Source organism: Halichoerus grypus, chromosome 10 (assembly GCF_964656455.1).
Source record: "Halichoerus grypus chromosome 10, mHalGry1.hap1.1, whole genome shotgun sequence".
NCBI lineage: Eukaryota > Metazoa > Chordata > Mammalia > Carnivora > Phocidae > Halichoerus > Halichoerus grypus.
In genome coordinates, this window is record NC_135721.1 from 111,858,483 (window position 1) to 111,876,350 (window position 17,868).

The following is a 17,868-nucleotide window of genomic DNA, read 5'->3' on the forward strand; positions in this document are numbered from 1 at the left end:
ATTTATTTATTCATTTAGGGGGCAGGGAGAGGCAGAGGGAGAAAGAATCTTAAGCAGGCTCCATGCCCAATGGGGAGCCTGACACAGGGCTCGAGCTCACAACCCTGAGATTATGACCTGAGCCGAAAGCAAGAGTTGGATGCTTAACCAACTGAGCCACCCAGGTGCCCACAGACTTGTATACTAATTTAAATAGGTGAATTGTGGGGCACCTGGGTGGCTCAGTCGTTAAGCGTCTGCCTTCGGCTCAGGTCATGATCCCAGGGTCCTGGGATCGAGCCCCACATCGGGCTCCCTGCTCCACAGGAAGCCTGCTTCTCCCTCTCCCACTCCCCCTGCTTGTGTTCCCTCTCTCGCTGACTCTGTCTGAAATGGATGAATAAAATCTTTAAAAAAATAAAAAAAAAAATAAAAATAAATAAATAGGTGAATTGTATGGTATGTAAATTATACCTCAGTAAAGCACGTTTTAAAACAGCATTATGATCATGTATGTAAGTATGCAGGAATGAGATAACATGACGTTAACATTACATGAGATTTGGGTGCCTGGGTGGCTCAGTCGTTAAGCGTCTGCCTTCGGCTCAGGTCATGATCCCAGGGTCCTGGGATCGAGCCCCACATCGGGCTTCCTGCTCAGCGGGAAGCCTGCTTCTCCCTCTCCCACTCCCCCTGCTTGTGTTCCCTCTCTCGCTGTGTCTCTCTCTCTCTGTCAAATAAATAAATAAAATATTTAAAAAAAAAAACAAAAACATTACATGAGATTTTAGAATATTTCTATGAAAGATAAATGACAAAAGGTTGTTTATCAGTGAATCTGGGTGGTGGGCATTTGGATGTTCATTATACCATTCAGAAAATTCTAGTTAATAATAGATTCCCTCTTATCAATAGAGGCTGGAGCCTTTAAAAACTTCAAGCAGGTAGGGTGGAAGGAAATTTGGAGATCATCTGGTGAAGTCATTCACCTAACAGATGGGACCCAGAGACAGAAAGTGACTTTCTCAAGAATAAACAAAAAACAGACAAGGTGGGGAGTAGGCAGGGGCCCTGTCTTTAGAGACCTGTTTCTTACTCAACAAACAACCACCTGGCAAGCGGCTGGCGGTGCCATGAAAGGTCCAGAACTTACTTGAGTTTCAGCTCCCTTGTGAGCTCGTTCTGAGTCTGTTCCAGCTCCTGACGCTCCTTGATGTGCTCTTCTTGGAGGTCATGGATCTCTGCCTTCACCGCCTGAAGCTTGGAGAAGAGCTGGAACCGAGGGGAAAGGCAGGTGAGGAGGGGAGCCCTCCAAACAACAGAGTTCTTCCCTTCCCCCAAGTCTCAAGACACCTCTGCCTGGCCTCGTTCCTTTATACCTTCTTGAGTTTTTTGGTCTTGATGTCCACCTCTTGCTGCAATGAGCTGTACGTCTCTTTAAGTTCCAAGGTCTCCTCATCTCTGTTTTCCATCTGTTGCTGGATCTCTCTTTCTCGACGTTTCTGAGCAACATCACATAATTCATCAGCTTGCCTAGAGACAATGTCTATACAAGAATACAGAGCTGGGTGCTCCAGACCAAAGTCTCCCACTAGGAAGGGGCTGAACACCTTGTTTTCATTCCCTCTGAAGAATCTAACACAAGAGATATTTGCTCTGTAGCTTTGGTGCACCTTATCCCACCCTGTTCTCAAAAGGGAATGAAAAGTTACCTGCTCTGCAATTTCCTGCCGTTTCTGCTCCAGGATTTTCTGTTGTTCATTCGTATGATCTACTATATTTTTTCCTCCAACAAGCAGCTTACTCTCCATGGCCTGAGTGAGAAAAAAGTAGAATCCATCTCGTGAATGATCTCCCTCAGAACATATCTCCTCATAGGGAAGCCTGTAAAACATAATGAGCTCAGGACTGAGCCAAAGGAGTGAACTCTGGGGGAAAATAGACTGTGCACAGCAGTGTCCTTACCATCACCAGGGTGGGGCTGAGGTGGCCCCACTGGGGCTTTACCTTAGAAACACTGAAGATACAGCTGCCCCAGCCGTATAGGAATTTCAGCTCTCTTAAAAAAAATTTTTTTTTGGGGCACCTGGGTGGCTCAGTCGTTAAGCGTCTGCCTTCGGCTCAGGTCATGATCCCAGGGTCCTGGGATCAAGCCCCGCATCGGGCTTCCTGCTCCGCGGGAAGCCTGCTTCTCCCTCTCCCACTCCCCCTGCTTGTGTTCCCTCTCTTGCTGTGTCTCTCTCTGTCAAATAAATAAATAAAATCTTTAAAAAAAAAAAAAAAAATTTTTTTTTTTGTTTTGTTTGTATGTACAAAGTATTGACCCTACTTCAAACATATTGAGTACCTCCATGTGCTAGGTACTAGGAATGCAGCTGAATATGAACCACAAAGCTGAAGACTCCGCTGTGGCCCACAGACAAATAAGCAGGCTCTTACGCTACGGAGTCAGCCACCATCGTAAGGAAAAGACAGAGAAATAATGGGAGAGGCATACGGGAGGGGAGGATTCAGGCTTTTGGAGGGAATCAAGGAAAGCTTCCTGTCTCGAGTGCTGAAGTAAAAATAGGAATTAGCTAAGAAAAAAAAAAAAAGAAATGCAGCGGTGCCTGGGTGGCTCAGCCGGTTAAGCGTTCGACTCATGATGTCGGCGCAGGTCATGATCTCGGGGTCGTGAGACTGAGCCCCGCATCAGGCTCAGCGCTGAGTGTGCAGTCTACTTGAGATTCTCTCTCTCCTTCTCCCTCCGCCCCTCCCCCTGCTCACACAAGCCCTCCCGCTCTCTCTCAAATAAATAAATAAATAAAATCTTAAAAGAAAAAAACATCGTGTGTGAGAGGGTAGGATAGGAAGTGGTGATACATGAAGGTGGCAAAGGAATCAGGGGTCAGTTCAAAAACATCAAAGCCCTGTTAAGGGAAACTAAAGTTGATCTGAGAACCGCAGGAATCGCACTGGCTGTTCTTTGAGCATAAGGGTACACAGTCAGATTTGTGTTTTAGAAACATTCTTCACCCACCACAGGAAGGATGACTGGACAAGGGCAGACCGGGCAGAAGGAGACTAGCCAGGAGGCTGTTTTGAGGATTCAGGCCTGGGCTAGGGCAGTAATGGCGGGGCAGAGCAAAGTGGATGGGTCCAAGAGATCCGATCCGATGGCACAGGATTCAGAGGCCTTGGGACTGACTGGGCGGTAAGGGAGAGGGAGGCATGGCTAGCAGGGATAACGCCTAGGGCTCTGGCTTGACTGCAAAAAGGAAGGCAGGAAAAAAAAGAAAGAAAGAAAAGAAAAGGAAGGCAGGAACAGGTTCTGGGTGGCCATGGCCATCCCTGGAAATGTCCAGTAGGCAGAAACTATCAGGCTTGAATGTTAGGAGACAGCTCTGGGCTGGCTGTAATAGATGGGACACCTTGAGCATTTAGATGGTGGCTAAAGCCATGGGAATGATTTGCACCTGAAAAGCACAGAATCCAAAAACTCCACGACCTTGCTTTTAAGAAACTTATGAACATTAATAGTAGCCCTCTGCTGCCATCTTTCAGTGAGCCCTTAGGCCCATTTCCTCTTCTCTCAAAATTAAGTGGTTGGACTGGATTACTAACCACCCTTCCCCCCACACACACACACACTCCTTCCAGCTGTAAAATACTTTTGTCCTATGATTTTACAGCATCCGAGATTTTGAGAGACAGAAGTAATATCATTCTCCCATAAACAAAACTTCTAAGAGATTCAGTGACCTTGAGGTAATATTGAGTCTTGCCACACCTGGCCTCTGAGAGTTGCCCAAATAACTCAGGTTGTTTAGAGAGTCTAGGTGTTCCTGGGCTTGAATAATAGATGTGATCCTAAAAACCAGCATGCACATCACACAGGGGCACACTCTGTTACACTTTAAGTGCAGGAATGTGGAGGGGTGAAGTGGCGTCTGACGTTCAGGAATCCCAGAGTAAGCCCCTCCCTGAAACAAAGTGACGTCCTAACTGTGTTGTATAGGACTCCATTTTCACCTCAGGTCTTGAAAGCTCTGGAACGGACCCCTGCCTCTGAAGTAAAACAGAACCCAGCTCTGTGAAAGGGCTACCATGAAGCCAGAGATAAAGCACAGCTTCATACAGTGGGGAAAGCGGAGGCGAGAAAGCGATGACTGGTCATTTTTAAATTAATAAACAAGGATACATTTGAGCATCGAAATCAGTTTTCATAAATTCACTAAGAAAGAACCCAACACCTCAGAGCCGTTCTGGCTGGTGGGCAGGGATCCGATTGCCAGGGCTAGCCCTGTCCTCTCCTCCGCCAGTAAAGGCCTGTGGCAGCCCAGAGTCCAGGCACCTGATGGGATAGTACACTGGCACCAGAAAGAAAATACATAGGAGTCTCCACGCTCTAGAATGCTAGTCAGCCACTGACTCACAGGGGTTGGAGGTTGAGGGAGGGGGCTGACTACAAGGGAGCATTTGTGGGCAATGGAACTATTCTGTATCTTGTACGGTCGGGGCACTGCATATTAAAACCACAATGAGGGGCACCTGGGTGGCTCAGTCGGTTAAGCATCCGACTCTTGATCTCAGCTCAGGTCTTGATCTCAGGGTCATGAGTTCAAGCCCTGAGTTGGGCTCCACGCTAAACATGGAGCCTACTTAAAAACAAACAAACAAACAAACAAAAAAATCCCACAATGAGATACCATTTTATATACATCAGACATATGATAATTAAATCGGATAGTCATAAGCGCTGGTAAGGACGAGGAGCAACCAGAGTTCATATGTGCGGGTAGAAGCTTCACCTCCGAAAACAACTTGTTATTATCTAGTGAAATTGGGGCTGCACATACCCGAGGACCTAATGGCGCCAGGTAAGAAATTCTTGCTCATCCGTGTTCTCCTGGAGCCAAGTACAAAAACGTACATAGCAAAAAATGGAAACAACCCACTATCAGGAGAATGGAATACCACTCACTTCTCAGAGCAGTAATAAAGAATGAACCACAGCTACAAGCATCAACCTAGACAAATCTCATTACATAAGATTGGGCAAGTAAAAGCAAACTGCAGCAGTGGGATTCCATTTATATAAAGGTACAAAATTATGTGGAACTATCTTTTTTTAGAGGTATATACGTATATGAGAAAACTGTAAAGAAAACTCAGGAAACAATAAACACCAAATTCAAAAGAAGGGTTAGCTCTGGGGGAGGAGGACACAAAGCTTGTAAAGATATGGATTATGTTCTATTTCTCACACTGGCTGTGGGGCCCTTGGGTGTCCGTTTTATTGCTGCTTTTCATACCTTGCACATATGTAATAATTATTCTTCCTATGAGTTCAATATAAACTTGAAGAAATGGTTTTTATTTCAATTCAACAAATGTTTACTGGACACTAGATCCCATGGGGCTGTTGGGAATGTAAAACTGAAAAGGACATCATCCATCATATCATTTTTTGGATAAAATGGAAAGCACTGAGAGAACAAAGGCCCAAGGAAGGCTGTGGTACCTTGATTTTGGCGCCCAGCATCTCGGCAGCGTCCTTCTCCCGCCGCAGGTCCTCCATCTTCTTCTCTTTCTCCTTCAGCAACCTCATCTTCTCCTCTGCAACCAAGCTGTGGTCCTCTACAATGGCCCGCTTCTCAATCTCCAGTTTTTCTTGCTGTTCCCGCCAGTAATCATCCTTATCATCCCCTTCCTCCTCACCCTCTTCTCCCTCCTCCTCCTCCTCCTCCCCGCCCCCACCACTGCCACCACCTTCCCTCCGCTTCTCTCGCCTCTTCCTCCTGCCAATGGACCGTTTTTCCAGCTGGGCCTTGAGCCGAGCAATCTCTTCCTGGAATTCTCGAAGGAGGGCATCTTTAGGGTCCTCGTTGACCCTTGGCTTGTTCTTAATGTTTTTGGCACGGTTGGCATATCTCAGAGTGGTCAGAGTCTCTTCTACATTGTACGAGGCAGGTCCCACGTTGGCTACCATCACAGTTTTAGCATTGCCACCAAGAGAATCTTGGAGGAGCCTGGTCAGCTTTGAGTCCCGATATGGAATGTGAGTGCTTTTGCCATCCACCAGGGCAGAGATGACGTTACCTAAGGCTGAAAGGGACAGGTTGATCTTGGTGGCCTCCTTCAGTCTTTCTCCTTGTGCACCGGTCTTGGCTTGCCGTTCGCTGCCAGCAAGATCCACAAGGTTCAATTTCCCTACACGGATATGGTTTTCTCCATCAAGGCCCACCTCACTGCACTCAATGGTGATTACAAAAATTGCATGAGAGCGTGAGCTGTGCTCGTTCATGTTGGTAGCGCCGACAGAGCGGTTCTGGTTCCCCACATTCATCACATGCTCTATTTCCTTCACGCTCTTGGTGACAAAAGAAGACAGGTCTTTCACGTACACGCCAGTGTCAGGCCTCTCTTTGAGCTCTAGCCTTTTGGTCTGATCCTTTGAGAGCAGATCTCGGATCTCCTCCTGGTAGATCTCCAAGTAAGAAGCCCTGACCAGGTACTGTTGATTCTGGGATCGAGAGATATGGGTGAAGATGTGGTCAAATGAGTTAGGGATGACCCCTCTTTTCTCAGGATCACCACGGACTCCTTCCATCGTGTAGGTTTTCCCAGTCCCGGTTTGTCCATAGGCAAAAATTGTCCCATTGAAACCCTGCAAGACGGAGTCCACGAGCGGTCGGAATGTCTCATCATAGAGTTCAAACTGCTTGGCATTCCAGTCATAGACTGCATCAAAGGTGAAGGTCTTGGGCATTTCATGGGCCACTCCTCTGGGGTTCTTCACCGACACCTGCCCCAGCTTCACGTCCACGTCCACCACCTTATCATATGAAGCAGCCTTTTCCTTGCCATTCATGGGCCGACAGCGAACCACCACCCTGACTGACTCCGAGCTTTTTAACTTTGACATGATGAACTCTGACCGGGTCAACCTTGAGGGCTGTGAATCCAAAATGTCTCAGGATGCTAAGGTCCTAGAAAAAAAGCAAAAGTAAATAAGGACAGTACAGTTGTCACTGAAGGCTGCTCAATAGCACCTGACACACCCATGTCACCTTCTGATGGCTACATTAAATAACTGTAATGCACGCTATACCTCTTCATAGGATCTTAACGAGCTTCAGTGGGAACAGTACAACCTTTAGTCCCCCAGTAGTGTGAACGAGCCTGTCTTCCCTTTGACTGATACTTTATCTTATACCCCAGGTTGCAGCAGCTAGAAACCTTTTAAAAGCCTGGATAATCTTCTGTCCTGTTGAACTACTAAAACCTCTGCAGAGAGCAATTTGGAACTATCTATCAATACCTTTTGACGTAGCAGTTGTATTTCTAAGAACTTATCCCACAGATACAAGGATATTCGTTGTGGCATCATTTGTGGTAGCAACAGACTGAGGAGGCTGATGGAATAAATTAAATATATATGTAATAACACATATACAGCAGTTACTGAAAAGAACGTGCTAATCTAAATGTAACTCCATACTGAGATGCAGTGCTAAGTGAAAAAAGTAGATGAGGAACCGTGTGTATAGTACAGTTAACACGGTGTGTAAGCAGGTGGATATATGCACTCATGTTTATGTTTGATATGCAAAACAATATTCTTAGAAGTATGCATATCAAAGTGGTAACAGTGGCAGCCTCAGCAGGGGAACTGTGGGCCTCGAGGACTCTCAGGTCAAGAGAGAGAGAAAAAACTTCACTTCATGCTCGTCTGTACTGTTTGAATTTCCTATCTTGTGCCAATAATACTCTTCCATTCTAAAATCATAAACTATGGCTTATGCAAAATGTATGCAAATAAATGAGGATGTGGTGTAATACATTACATAGAAAGCACTTATTCAACCAACAGATTGAATACAATTTGAATGCAAATAAAAAAATAGGTGTTAAAATTTTTTTTTAAATAGGAGCGCCTGGGTGGTGCAGTAGGTTAAGTGACTGACTCTTGGGTTCAGCTCAGGTTGTGATCTCAGGGTCGTGAGATCAAGCCTCACGTGGGGCTCCATGTTCAGCACGGAGTCTGCTTGAGACTCTCTCTCTTCTCCCTCTGCCCCTCCCCGCCTCTAAAATAAACAAATAAACCTTTAAAAAAAAATTTTTTTAAGTAAAAACAAAAAAGAGAACTTCATTTGGTGCCAGAAAACTCAGGGAGCAGAAGAAAGGATGATTAAATGGGTCCTTTGGGAAGGGGTAGCAAGCAAGCAGATCAGAGTGAAGAAGTACATACGAGGACCCCAAATTCCTAAAAACCTCAACGTGGGGTGGTTTTGGCTTTTCTTTTAAGTAGGTGATTCTCCTGCTTCTTGATTCAGTGACCTCTTCAGTGATAGGTCCCTGTCCCTCACATGTTCTCCAGCCGCCCAGGTCCCTGCCCACAAGGCAAGTATTATTAGATTTTTAATCTTCCTGAGCTAGTTTATGCATAGCAAGCAAATATGTAATAATACATACTTACCCCCCCTTTTTTAACGCAAGTGTAGAATGTTATACACAGTAATAACACAGTGTCCTGCACCTTGCTTTTCCTCACTAAACCACATATCTTGGCATTTGTTCCCTCAATAAATATACAGCTGCCTTATTCTTTATGACAGCAGCAAAATATCCCACTGCATGGAAGCGTCATAATTTATTTAACCACAATCCCAGCACTTAAGCTGTTTCTGATATTTTACTGTGAAAAAACTAGGCCCACATCCTTTCACGTGTGGGAAAGTGTATCTGTAAGATAAATTTCTAAAAATGTACTGCTGGCTCACAGGATATATGCATATGTAATTTTAATAGACACTTAGGACAGTGCTAACAATTTCTTTTTAGTTGTGAGGGTGACCTATTCCCTGCCAACAAAGGAGCGGGAGAACATGAGGCAGTGGTGGGCCAGTCTATGGCTTATGGACTGGACGTTAATAAATATAGAGTCAATATGTTCTCCCATTAAGCTTTTATAAAAAATTCTGCTGCTGCTAAGTACATGGAAACATGAAAAGTTATTTTTTATACTTTCTAGTCATTACATGTAATAAAATAATGTCTAGAATGAAGAGCTAGAAGGCCTCTAACCCATTTTCTATAAAATTGGTAAAACAGGGATAATTCTCCTTCTTTATGGATGATTGTGAGACTAAGGGGTACTTACAAAGGTGGAAGTACGTCATGAACTAACATAAAGCTGGAATAAAATAAACTGATGCAGATTCATCCAAAACCCTCGTCAAAGGGTCATTCCAGAGATTACTGGTGAGCCCTAACTTTTATACTCTTGTTCAGTTTGGAGTCGTCACCCTAAAAAAAAAAATCAGATTAAACTAATCAATGTTCAATTAGTAGTGAAGCTCAAGGGGCACCTGGGTGGCTCAGTCGGTGAAGCTTCTGCCTTCAACTCAGGTCATGATCCCAGGGTCCTGGGATCGAGCCTCGCATCAGGCTCCCTGCTCAGCCTGCTTCTGCCTCTCCCTCTACTGCTCCGCCTATTTGTTGTGCTCGTTCACTCTCTCTCTCTCTCAAATAAATAAATAAAATCTTAAAAACAAAAAAAAAGTGAAGCTCAACCCATTTAAGGAAAACCATGTAAAAGACAGTCCCTCCCTCATTCCCCACCTTCTATGTGCTACTACAGTTTTGCCTAATGAGAAGAAAGAACTAGATGTTAGAATGGCCAGTCTGCTTACTGCGTCTCCCTCTCTCTTCCAGGGCAATGGCCCCCAAGCTACCACTGCAGCCGTTACCGGTGCGGGTCTCTACCTCCATGTCAGCAGAGACCTGCAAAAGCTGTCCAGGTGCAAGCTCAAACCCCCGCCCCCTGCGCCTCCTGTGGGGAAGCCTCTGCTGCAGCTCGTGGGATGGTTTACACAAGGTCCTAGACTCGGAGTAAGAAACGTAAGGGGTGGGGGTGGGGAGGCGCCTGGCTGGCTCAGCCAGTGAAGCCTGCAACTCTCTTGATCTCGGGGTCATGAGTTCGAGCCCCACATTGGATGATTACTTAAATAAAACTTAAAAAAAAAAACCACAACAACAACAACGTGGGGGGTTAAGTGGAGAATGCGTCAGTGGAGAGACCAATTTTTCTGCATTGCATATCCCTGAAGAGGCAGAGCCGTCCAGCTTTTACCTATCAAAACAATGTGGCCCCAAGCTTGTTTAAAAAAAAAAAAGCCTGCGGCAGGGTGACCTTGATGTTCAGCTGCTTGTGTTAGAGCACCGTCTATTTTTTGAGCGCTCCAAAACAATAAAAACAAAGGAATGATAATGGCCTACAATGTTTAAAATGTTTTAAAAAGAAGGAATTCCCAAAGCCTGCATCCCCTTAATTAAATCTCAACTCAGAACACAGAACACCATTTCTTTTCAGAATCCACTGAGCTCGACTGAACTAGTCATGTATTATTAACGTAGTACTTCAGGAAGATGGGCTAATTTAATTTCCTGCCACCAGGGCTTAAAAACTTGCTCTGGGTCCTCCTCAAAGGAGAGGGTTTTCTTGGAAGGATGCCCTGACACTCTTTCTTTACTTTATTACCTTCCTTACTCTCCTTCTAGCCGGTCTAATTACAGTGATAAATCTTTAAAGGAACTCACAGCATTGCCAGGAAAGAAGCAACCACAGGTCAGCAGCTCGTCACCTTCATCCTGAATACCTTTTCTGTTAGAACTTGTCATTCTAACATTAACAACCACAGTTTGAATGGCCACTACACATGAAAAACTGAGTTTCTCCCCCAACTTCTTTTGTCCACTGAGGAAGTCAGTTACACATTTCTCATGGCAATGACTCTCTTCCAGATCGTTCTCCAGCTCTTCTATTTGGATTAATGCACCCTCACCTTTGCTAGTTGTCACGGAGTCTTACCTCAAATTATAGAACTAGGTGTGGATTGGATTCTCACTACGGGCTTCCTATAGAGATTCTAGGACAGAGGTCACAAACTGGTCACATTCTACCTGAAGCATTTTATTTGGACCATGTTATTTGTTAAAAAAAAAAAAAAAAAAAGCCTCAGCAATTCCACTTCTATGTATGTGTATGTCCTAGTGAAAAACCTTTGCACATGTACACAAGGAGACATGGACAGGGATGCTTCCTGCAGCATGTTAAAATAGAAAAATGGGAAACAACCTACACATCTATTTTCAGGGGAACTGAAAATATAACATATGGTGTAATCATATAGACACCATACTATTCAGTAGGTAAAAGGAATGCATTAGAGCAGGGGTCAGCAAACTATAGCCCATGGGCCAAATCTAGCCCACAACCTGTTTTTTGTAAATAAAATTTTATTGGAACACAGCCGTACCCCCTTGTTTACATATTATGTATGGCTGCATTAGCTATAGAATAGCAGGGTTGAGTAGCTGTAACAGAGACAGGCTGGCTCACAAAACCTAAAATATTTACTGCCTGATCTTTTACAGAAAAAGTCTGCCAACCCCGAATCAGACTTTTATATATTTACATGGATAAATAAACAAGTTGAGTGAAAGAGCAAGTGCAGAGCGATAATTATGATTAAAAATTTATAAAAATATGATGCTCATGGAGTTGCATTTATTTATATGTAAGTAGTAAAAAATGGGAAAGATACACAACAACTTATGATTGCAGCTGCCCAAATTGGGCAGGGTGAGAGGTAGAGAATGGGATTAAAACTGGGAAGGATATTTCAATTTTATCTGTAATACTTTATCATTTCTCTTAAAAAAAAAAAAAAGCAGGGAGGGGCACTGGGCTGGCTCAGTTGGTGGAGTGAGCAACTCTTGATCTCAGGGGTTGTGAGTTAGAGCCCCACATTGGGAGTTAAGTATACTTAAACAAAACAAAACAAAACAAAAAACAAAACAAAAATGGGAAATGAGGCTTGAGGAAAATAAGAGAAAATGTTAACAGCTGTAAATCCTGATTGTTTCTCATATTATTCTCTGAATGTTTAAAATCTTCTCAAAAAAAAACCCCCCAAAACCACCAATTTCACATTTAAAAAAAAAAACAGGTCTTCTGCCTCTCTTGAAGAATGAGAGTATCTGACAGCCCCTGGCCTGTGCCCTAACTGGCAGCAATGGGAGCTGAGAAAGCTGCCTCTTTGGAGGACCTGACCTCTCCAATCCTCCCCAACCCCGCTCCCTACTGTCTCACTCTCAGCATGCTTTGCCCATTTGTACTTCCTGCCTGGCTCCTATAGGCATCTCTGTCTATAATCAAATTCACGTACACATGATCTGATTAGAAAGGCCTGCCATGCTAGCCCATCTTTTTAAATGACATTTACCAAGGTTCTGTAATAACACGGAAAATGTTTATCATAAATGAAAAAGCAGTTTACAAAACTGAATGCATGCAATCACAATTATATAAGACACATCAAAACATCAACAGTGGTCCACTTTGGGTGATGGGACTAGAGGTGATTTCCCCTGCTTCCTCAACATTCCTATATTTTCCGAATATACTTTAATGAGTATGTGGTATCTTCAAATGGGAAAAAAATAAAGGTCTGGCAATTTACCAGAAACAGGCCTGCAAGGAGGAGCAATCTGCGGGCACACAGAGTGCACACTAATGCATCTTTAATCAATGCATTCCAACGCAGTGTCTTCTGAGATCAGACCAGGCAACCACCTGCCAACTGCCTGGCCTGGAGTTCAAGGACTCAGAGTATCTGGAAGACAGCTGAAGCCACAGATCACATGGGCTATCCGAAAAAACATGCAACTCTCAGGCAAGAAGATAAAGCAACTCCCTATTAAGCAGCCCAAAACAACTGCCCGTGCAAGTTTCTCTCAGGGGAAGCGGCTGCTTCTACTCTGTATCCACCTCAACACCATCAACACCACTCTCTCACAACCACTGCTAAGTGTTTTGAAGTACCAGGGCTCCTTGTTTGCAATCCCTGAACCACCCCAAGAGAGCAAGTCCAATTCTGGGCCTCTGGTTCTCATAATGGCCAGTGATCACAACGGGAGTTACACAATTTTCAAAGCAGGATTATTCAGCTCCTGTTGAAAAATGACATCACTGCCCTGCAGAACTTTTATTTATTTATTTTTTTAAGATTTTATTTATTTATTTGACAGAGAGAGACACAGTGAGAGAGGGAACACAAGCAGGAGAAAGGGAGAAGCAGGCTTCCCGTGGAGCAGGGAGCCCGATGCGGGGCTCGATCCCAGGACCCCGGGACCATGACCTGAGCCGAAGGCAGATGCTTAACGACTGAGCCACCCAGGCGCCCCGCTGCAGAACTTTTCAAAGGACACTGAATCTGTGTTGAGGGAACAGTTCTATATCTGCTTATATATGCATAAAATATATTTGAAGGGATATTCATGAGTCAGAAAACAACACTGGTTGCCTGTAGGGAAAGAGCTGTATGATGAGAGCCAAGAGTAGGAGGGAGACTTTGCATGTCTGCCCTTTAGATCTCTTGAGTTTTAAATCGTGGAAGTATATTGTGTGGTCAGAAAAATAAAATTAGGGGAAAAGGAGATGGAGAATTTTTGTGAAATTGATTAGTAAACTAATATCCAGGTGTTAAAACTCATTCTTTTCTTCTTTTCATCTATCTAGTTTCACTGGCCACCATGAATATAAGGTAATAAAAATGTTTTGGGATGCCTGGCTGGCTCAGTCGGTGGAGCGTGCAACTCTTGGTCTCAGGGTGGTGAGTCTGAGCCCCACGCTGGGTGTAGAGATTACTTATAAAAATAAATAAATAACTATTTTTTTTTAAAAAAAGGAAAAAAATGTTTTAATTGATGAACAAACGGCCCTAAGAGTAAAAGTACTTATCTCAACTTTCTGGTGAAGTGTCATAAAAGAGCTTCCATGAGGTCTGCGGTAATGGCATCTTTAACATTCTAATGTCATTGTAGCTTGTCATGTAGCTTCAGCCCTAAAGGCATTTAGCGCAAAGATGTCAAAATACCAGACTAATAAAATATAGTTTGTTGTTATTACAGGCAATGTTTATAGCCAGATAGTTGTACGAACTATCTAAAAACTTTTAAACTGTTCCTTATAGTACATATGAGAGCCACAGCTTCTCAAACTGGCATCGAGTAATCAAGAGTTGAGTAATCAATATCTTGAATCAATCAATCATTTCATTGAAATGTAATACTCAAAATGTTATAATCCCTTGAAACAGCAACTCCATTTCTTGGAATTATTTTAAGGATATCATTTAAGGGCATCAGTAACTGAATATATGTGCAAGATGTACATGTTTATAATTATTACAGTACCATCTCTGACCACCTAAATACTCATCAATAAAGGACTGGTTATAACACATCTCTATAATAGGAAATTATGCAGTCATTAAAATGGCAATACCCCTCCAGGTATTTACTTATAGGAAGATGTTCATGACATTTTGCTGATGCAGGCTACCAAACAGAAGAGTTATTATGATGTGATTTATGTTTACATGTGTATGTGCACATGTGCAGAGAAAGATGTGAGGGAAACAGTGTAAAGTCATGGTTAAAAGCATGAGCTTTAGTGTTCGACAGGGTTTGAATTTCTGCACAGCCACTTAGCTACAAAACCTTGAGAAAGTTACGTAAGTCATAGTTTCTTACCTAAAATGCAGTTAATAACACCTACCTTAAAGAACTGTTCTATGGGGCGCCTGGGTGGCTCAGTTGGTTAAGCGACTGCCTTCGGCTCAGGTCATGATCCTGGAGTCCCTGGATCGAGTCCCGCATCGGGCTCCCTGCTCAGCAGGGAGTCTGCTTCTCCCTCTGACCCTCCCCCCTCTCATGTGCTTGCTCTCTCCCATTCTCTCTCTCTCAAATAAATAAATAAAAAATCATTAAAAAAAAAAAAAAGAACTGTTCTATGGATTACATAAAGTAATAAAATGTTCAATGCTTAGCTTAGTGCAAGATGTGTAATGAACACTCAGGGAATGCAAGCAACATTTATCTCGGAAGTGAGCTTGCAAGTGATTTTTTTTTGCTTTCTTTGGCCTTTTCAATAGGTGCATATATTTTGTTTCTTATAATCAAGTGGGAGGATGGCAATAAAGCTATTTCTTCTTTGGGGGAAAAAAGTCTAGCACCTTGATTTCAGGTTAAGTGTCTTAGGAAGACAAGCTACTTATCTGGGAAGAAACCTACAAAGGTCACATACAAGAAACGTGAACAAATAAATTCCTGCCCTGAATTCAAATTGGCGCCAGGCATGCCCTATCATTTGATAACCCAAACAGGCAAACAAAGAAAGCATTTATCTAGGGGGAAAAAGAGGGAAAGAAATCTTTTTTTTTTTTTTTTTGTATCCAATTGTGAAGCATTCATAAAACACATTCATAAAAATATATTCAAATCTAGAGGATACTTCTCATTAGAATCAGTGTGGATCTGGGGTTTTGTTGTATTCGATAGTCACAACTCATAGTTTATCAAGAGTTTAATGTAGGGACACCTGGGTGGTTCAGTTGGTTAAGCATCTGCCTTTGGCTCAGGTCATGATCCCAGGGTCCTGAGATCGAGCCCCGCATCGGGCTCCTTGCTCAGCAGGGAGTCTGCTTCTCCCTCTCCTACTCCCCTTGCTTGTGTTCCCTCTCTCGCTGTCTCTCTCTCTCTGTCAAATAAATAAATAAAATCTTAAAAAAAAGAGATTTTTTTTTAAAAAAGTTTAATGTATATTCCTCTTCTAATCCTCAAAATCACCTTAGGAGGCATAGGTATTAGCCTTATTTTAAAAATAAGAATGGGAGGTTCAGAGAAATTAATTTGCTCAAGGTCTCTCAGCAATTAAGTGGAACAGTCAGGATTCAAAACTAGGCTTATCTTATTTAAAGACCTAAATATGAACTTATTCTGAACACACACACATATGTATATGTACATGTATGTATCAATATATGCATAGATTAGAACAATTCAAGTTATATAGGTAAGTATACAGTAAACAAGTAATCTTCCTCCTACCCCTTGGGGAGATATGCAGTGCATATGCAAGCATTAATGTATCTGTATTGCTCTCCCACCTTTCTTTCTTTTTTTTTTAAACTCAAGCGTAAGTATACTATGTACATTCTCCATCTTACTTTATAGATCTTTGAGGCAATTTCTGCACCATCTCCCCTTTTAAACAGCTGCCCAGATGTCATGGTGTGGTTGCTTTATAACGTATTTGATGGGGCACCTGACTGGCTGAGTCAGTAGAGCATGCAAGTCTTGACCTCAGGGTCATGAGTTCTAACCCCACAGTGGGTATAGAGTTCACTTAAAAAAATAAAATAAGATAAACTTATAAAGTATTTGATTATTCAACTACTGAGGGATCTTCTCATGGTTTCTGGTCTTTTGCTACCGCAAACAATGCTGCAGTGAATATCCTGAGCGTACACTTGTAACTACAGGTAGGAGTAAGGAGCAGGATCCATTCCTAGAGGTGTAAAAGCTATACATGTTCCTTTTTTGACAGAGGGGGCCGTCTTACCCCACCTCCCACCCCCCCGCTGTCTCACTAATTCCCCCACCACCAGCGCACCCTGTTGCCCACTCCAGCCCAACATACAGAACTTACGCTCTCAACCACCATGAGGCTACAAAGCGGGAAGAGCCTTCCTGCCAGGAACTTCTCATTGCATGTACTAATCCAGGAAAGAAACAAAGTTGTTTCCCTGCTAAAAATGTATACTCTGTTGATGTAAAACACTTAAATCAACCAAATACAACATTTGGCTCTTGATTGGGGCCCTTTTTGGATCTCAATTCATACGAATCAACTTATAAAATGTATGAGACAATCAAGGACATTTGAACACTGGATATTAGATGATGTTGAAGAATTATTACTTTTTTTAGGTGTGAAAATGGTGTTCTTTAAATAAAGTTCTTACTTTTAGGCATACACACAAAAGTGTTTTCAGATAAAGTTATGTGCTGTCTGGGATCACAATAAACCAGAGTGGGGCGGGGTGGATGGGAGGTTATTGGTAGAACAAAAGTGCCATGTGCTGATAACTGCTGGAGGTGGGTAATGGGTTTATGCTTCATTGTACTATTCTATTTTTATGTACGGTTGGAATTTTCCAAAATGAAAAAAAAATGCCTTCTGACCAATGGCTTTTCTTTCTTTTTTTTTTTTTTTCTACTTTTAAGAAATTCTTAATTGTGGGGGTGCCTAGGTAGCTCAGTCAGTTAAGTATCTGCCTTCACCTCAGGTCATGATCCCAGCGTCCTGGGATCAAGCCCTGGGTCAAGGTCCCCGCTCAGTGGGAGGCCTGCTTCTTCCTCTCCCTCTGCCTGCCGCTCCCCCTGCTTGTGTGCTCTCTCTCTGTCAAACAAATAAATAAAATCTTTAAAAAAAAAAAAAAGAAAGAAAAGAAATTAATTGTGGTAAAAAAAAAAAACCACTTACATAAAATGTACCCTCTTAACCATTTTTAAGTGTACGCAGTTCAGTAGGTGTCAATTACATCCACATTGTTGTGTAACAGATCTCTAGAACTTTTTCATCTTGCCAAACTGAAACTCTATACCTATCAAACAAAAACTCCCCATTTTCCCCTTTCCCCAGCCCCTGGAAACCACCACTCCACCTCCGTGTTGTAGCATGTGACAAGACCACCTTGTTTTTTAAGGCTAAATAATATCCTATTGTGCGGTATACGCCACATTTTTTTAATCCACTGATCTGTCCATGGACATTTGGACTACTTCCACCTCCTGGCTATTCTGAATAATGCTGCAGCGAACATGGGTGTGCTCAATGACTTTTTTTTTTTTTAAGATTTGTTTATTGGGGTGCCTGGGTGGCTCAGTCAGTTAAGCGTCTGCCTTCGGCTCAGGTCATGATCCCAGGGTCCTGGGATCGAGCCCCGCATCGGGCTCCCTGCTCAGCAGGGGCCTGCTTCTCCCTCTCCCACTCCC

General features: G+C 43.1%; 1 protein-coding gene across 2 annotated transcripts in view; it reads right to left on the reverse strand.

The window, feature by feature from the left end:
- Window positions 1-17,868, reverse strand: part of KIF3B (kinesin family member 3B) — a 40,751-nt gene that overhangs the window by 12,532 nt on the left and 10,351 nt on the right. The window contains exons 1-5 of one of the 2 annotated variants that reach the window (XM_078057054.1): window positions 9,125-9,270; window positions 5,483-6,950; window positions 1,692-1,793; window positions 1,359-1,481; window positions 1,133-1,251 (exon numbers count right to left, since the gene is read on the reverse strand). In XM_078057054.1, coding sequence (XP_077913180.1) covers window positions 1,133-1,251; window positions 1,359-1,481; window positions 1,692-1,793; window positions 5,483-6,886 — 1,748 coding nt within the window. In that variant the 5' untranslated portion in view covers window positions 6,887-6,950; window positions 9,125-9,270. Of the gene's footprint in view, window positions 1-1,132; window positions 1,252-1,358; window positions 1,482-1,691; window positions 1,794-5,482; window positions 6,951-9,124; window positions 9,271-17,868 lie in introns of those variants that run through there. The other variant, XM_036093203.2, reaches the window with a different exon arrangement.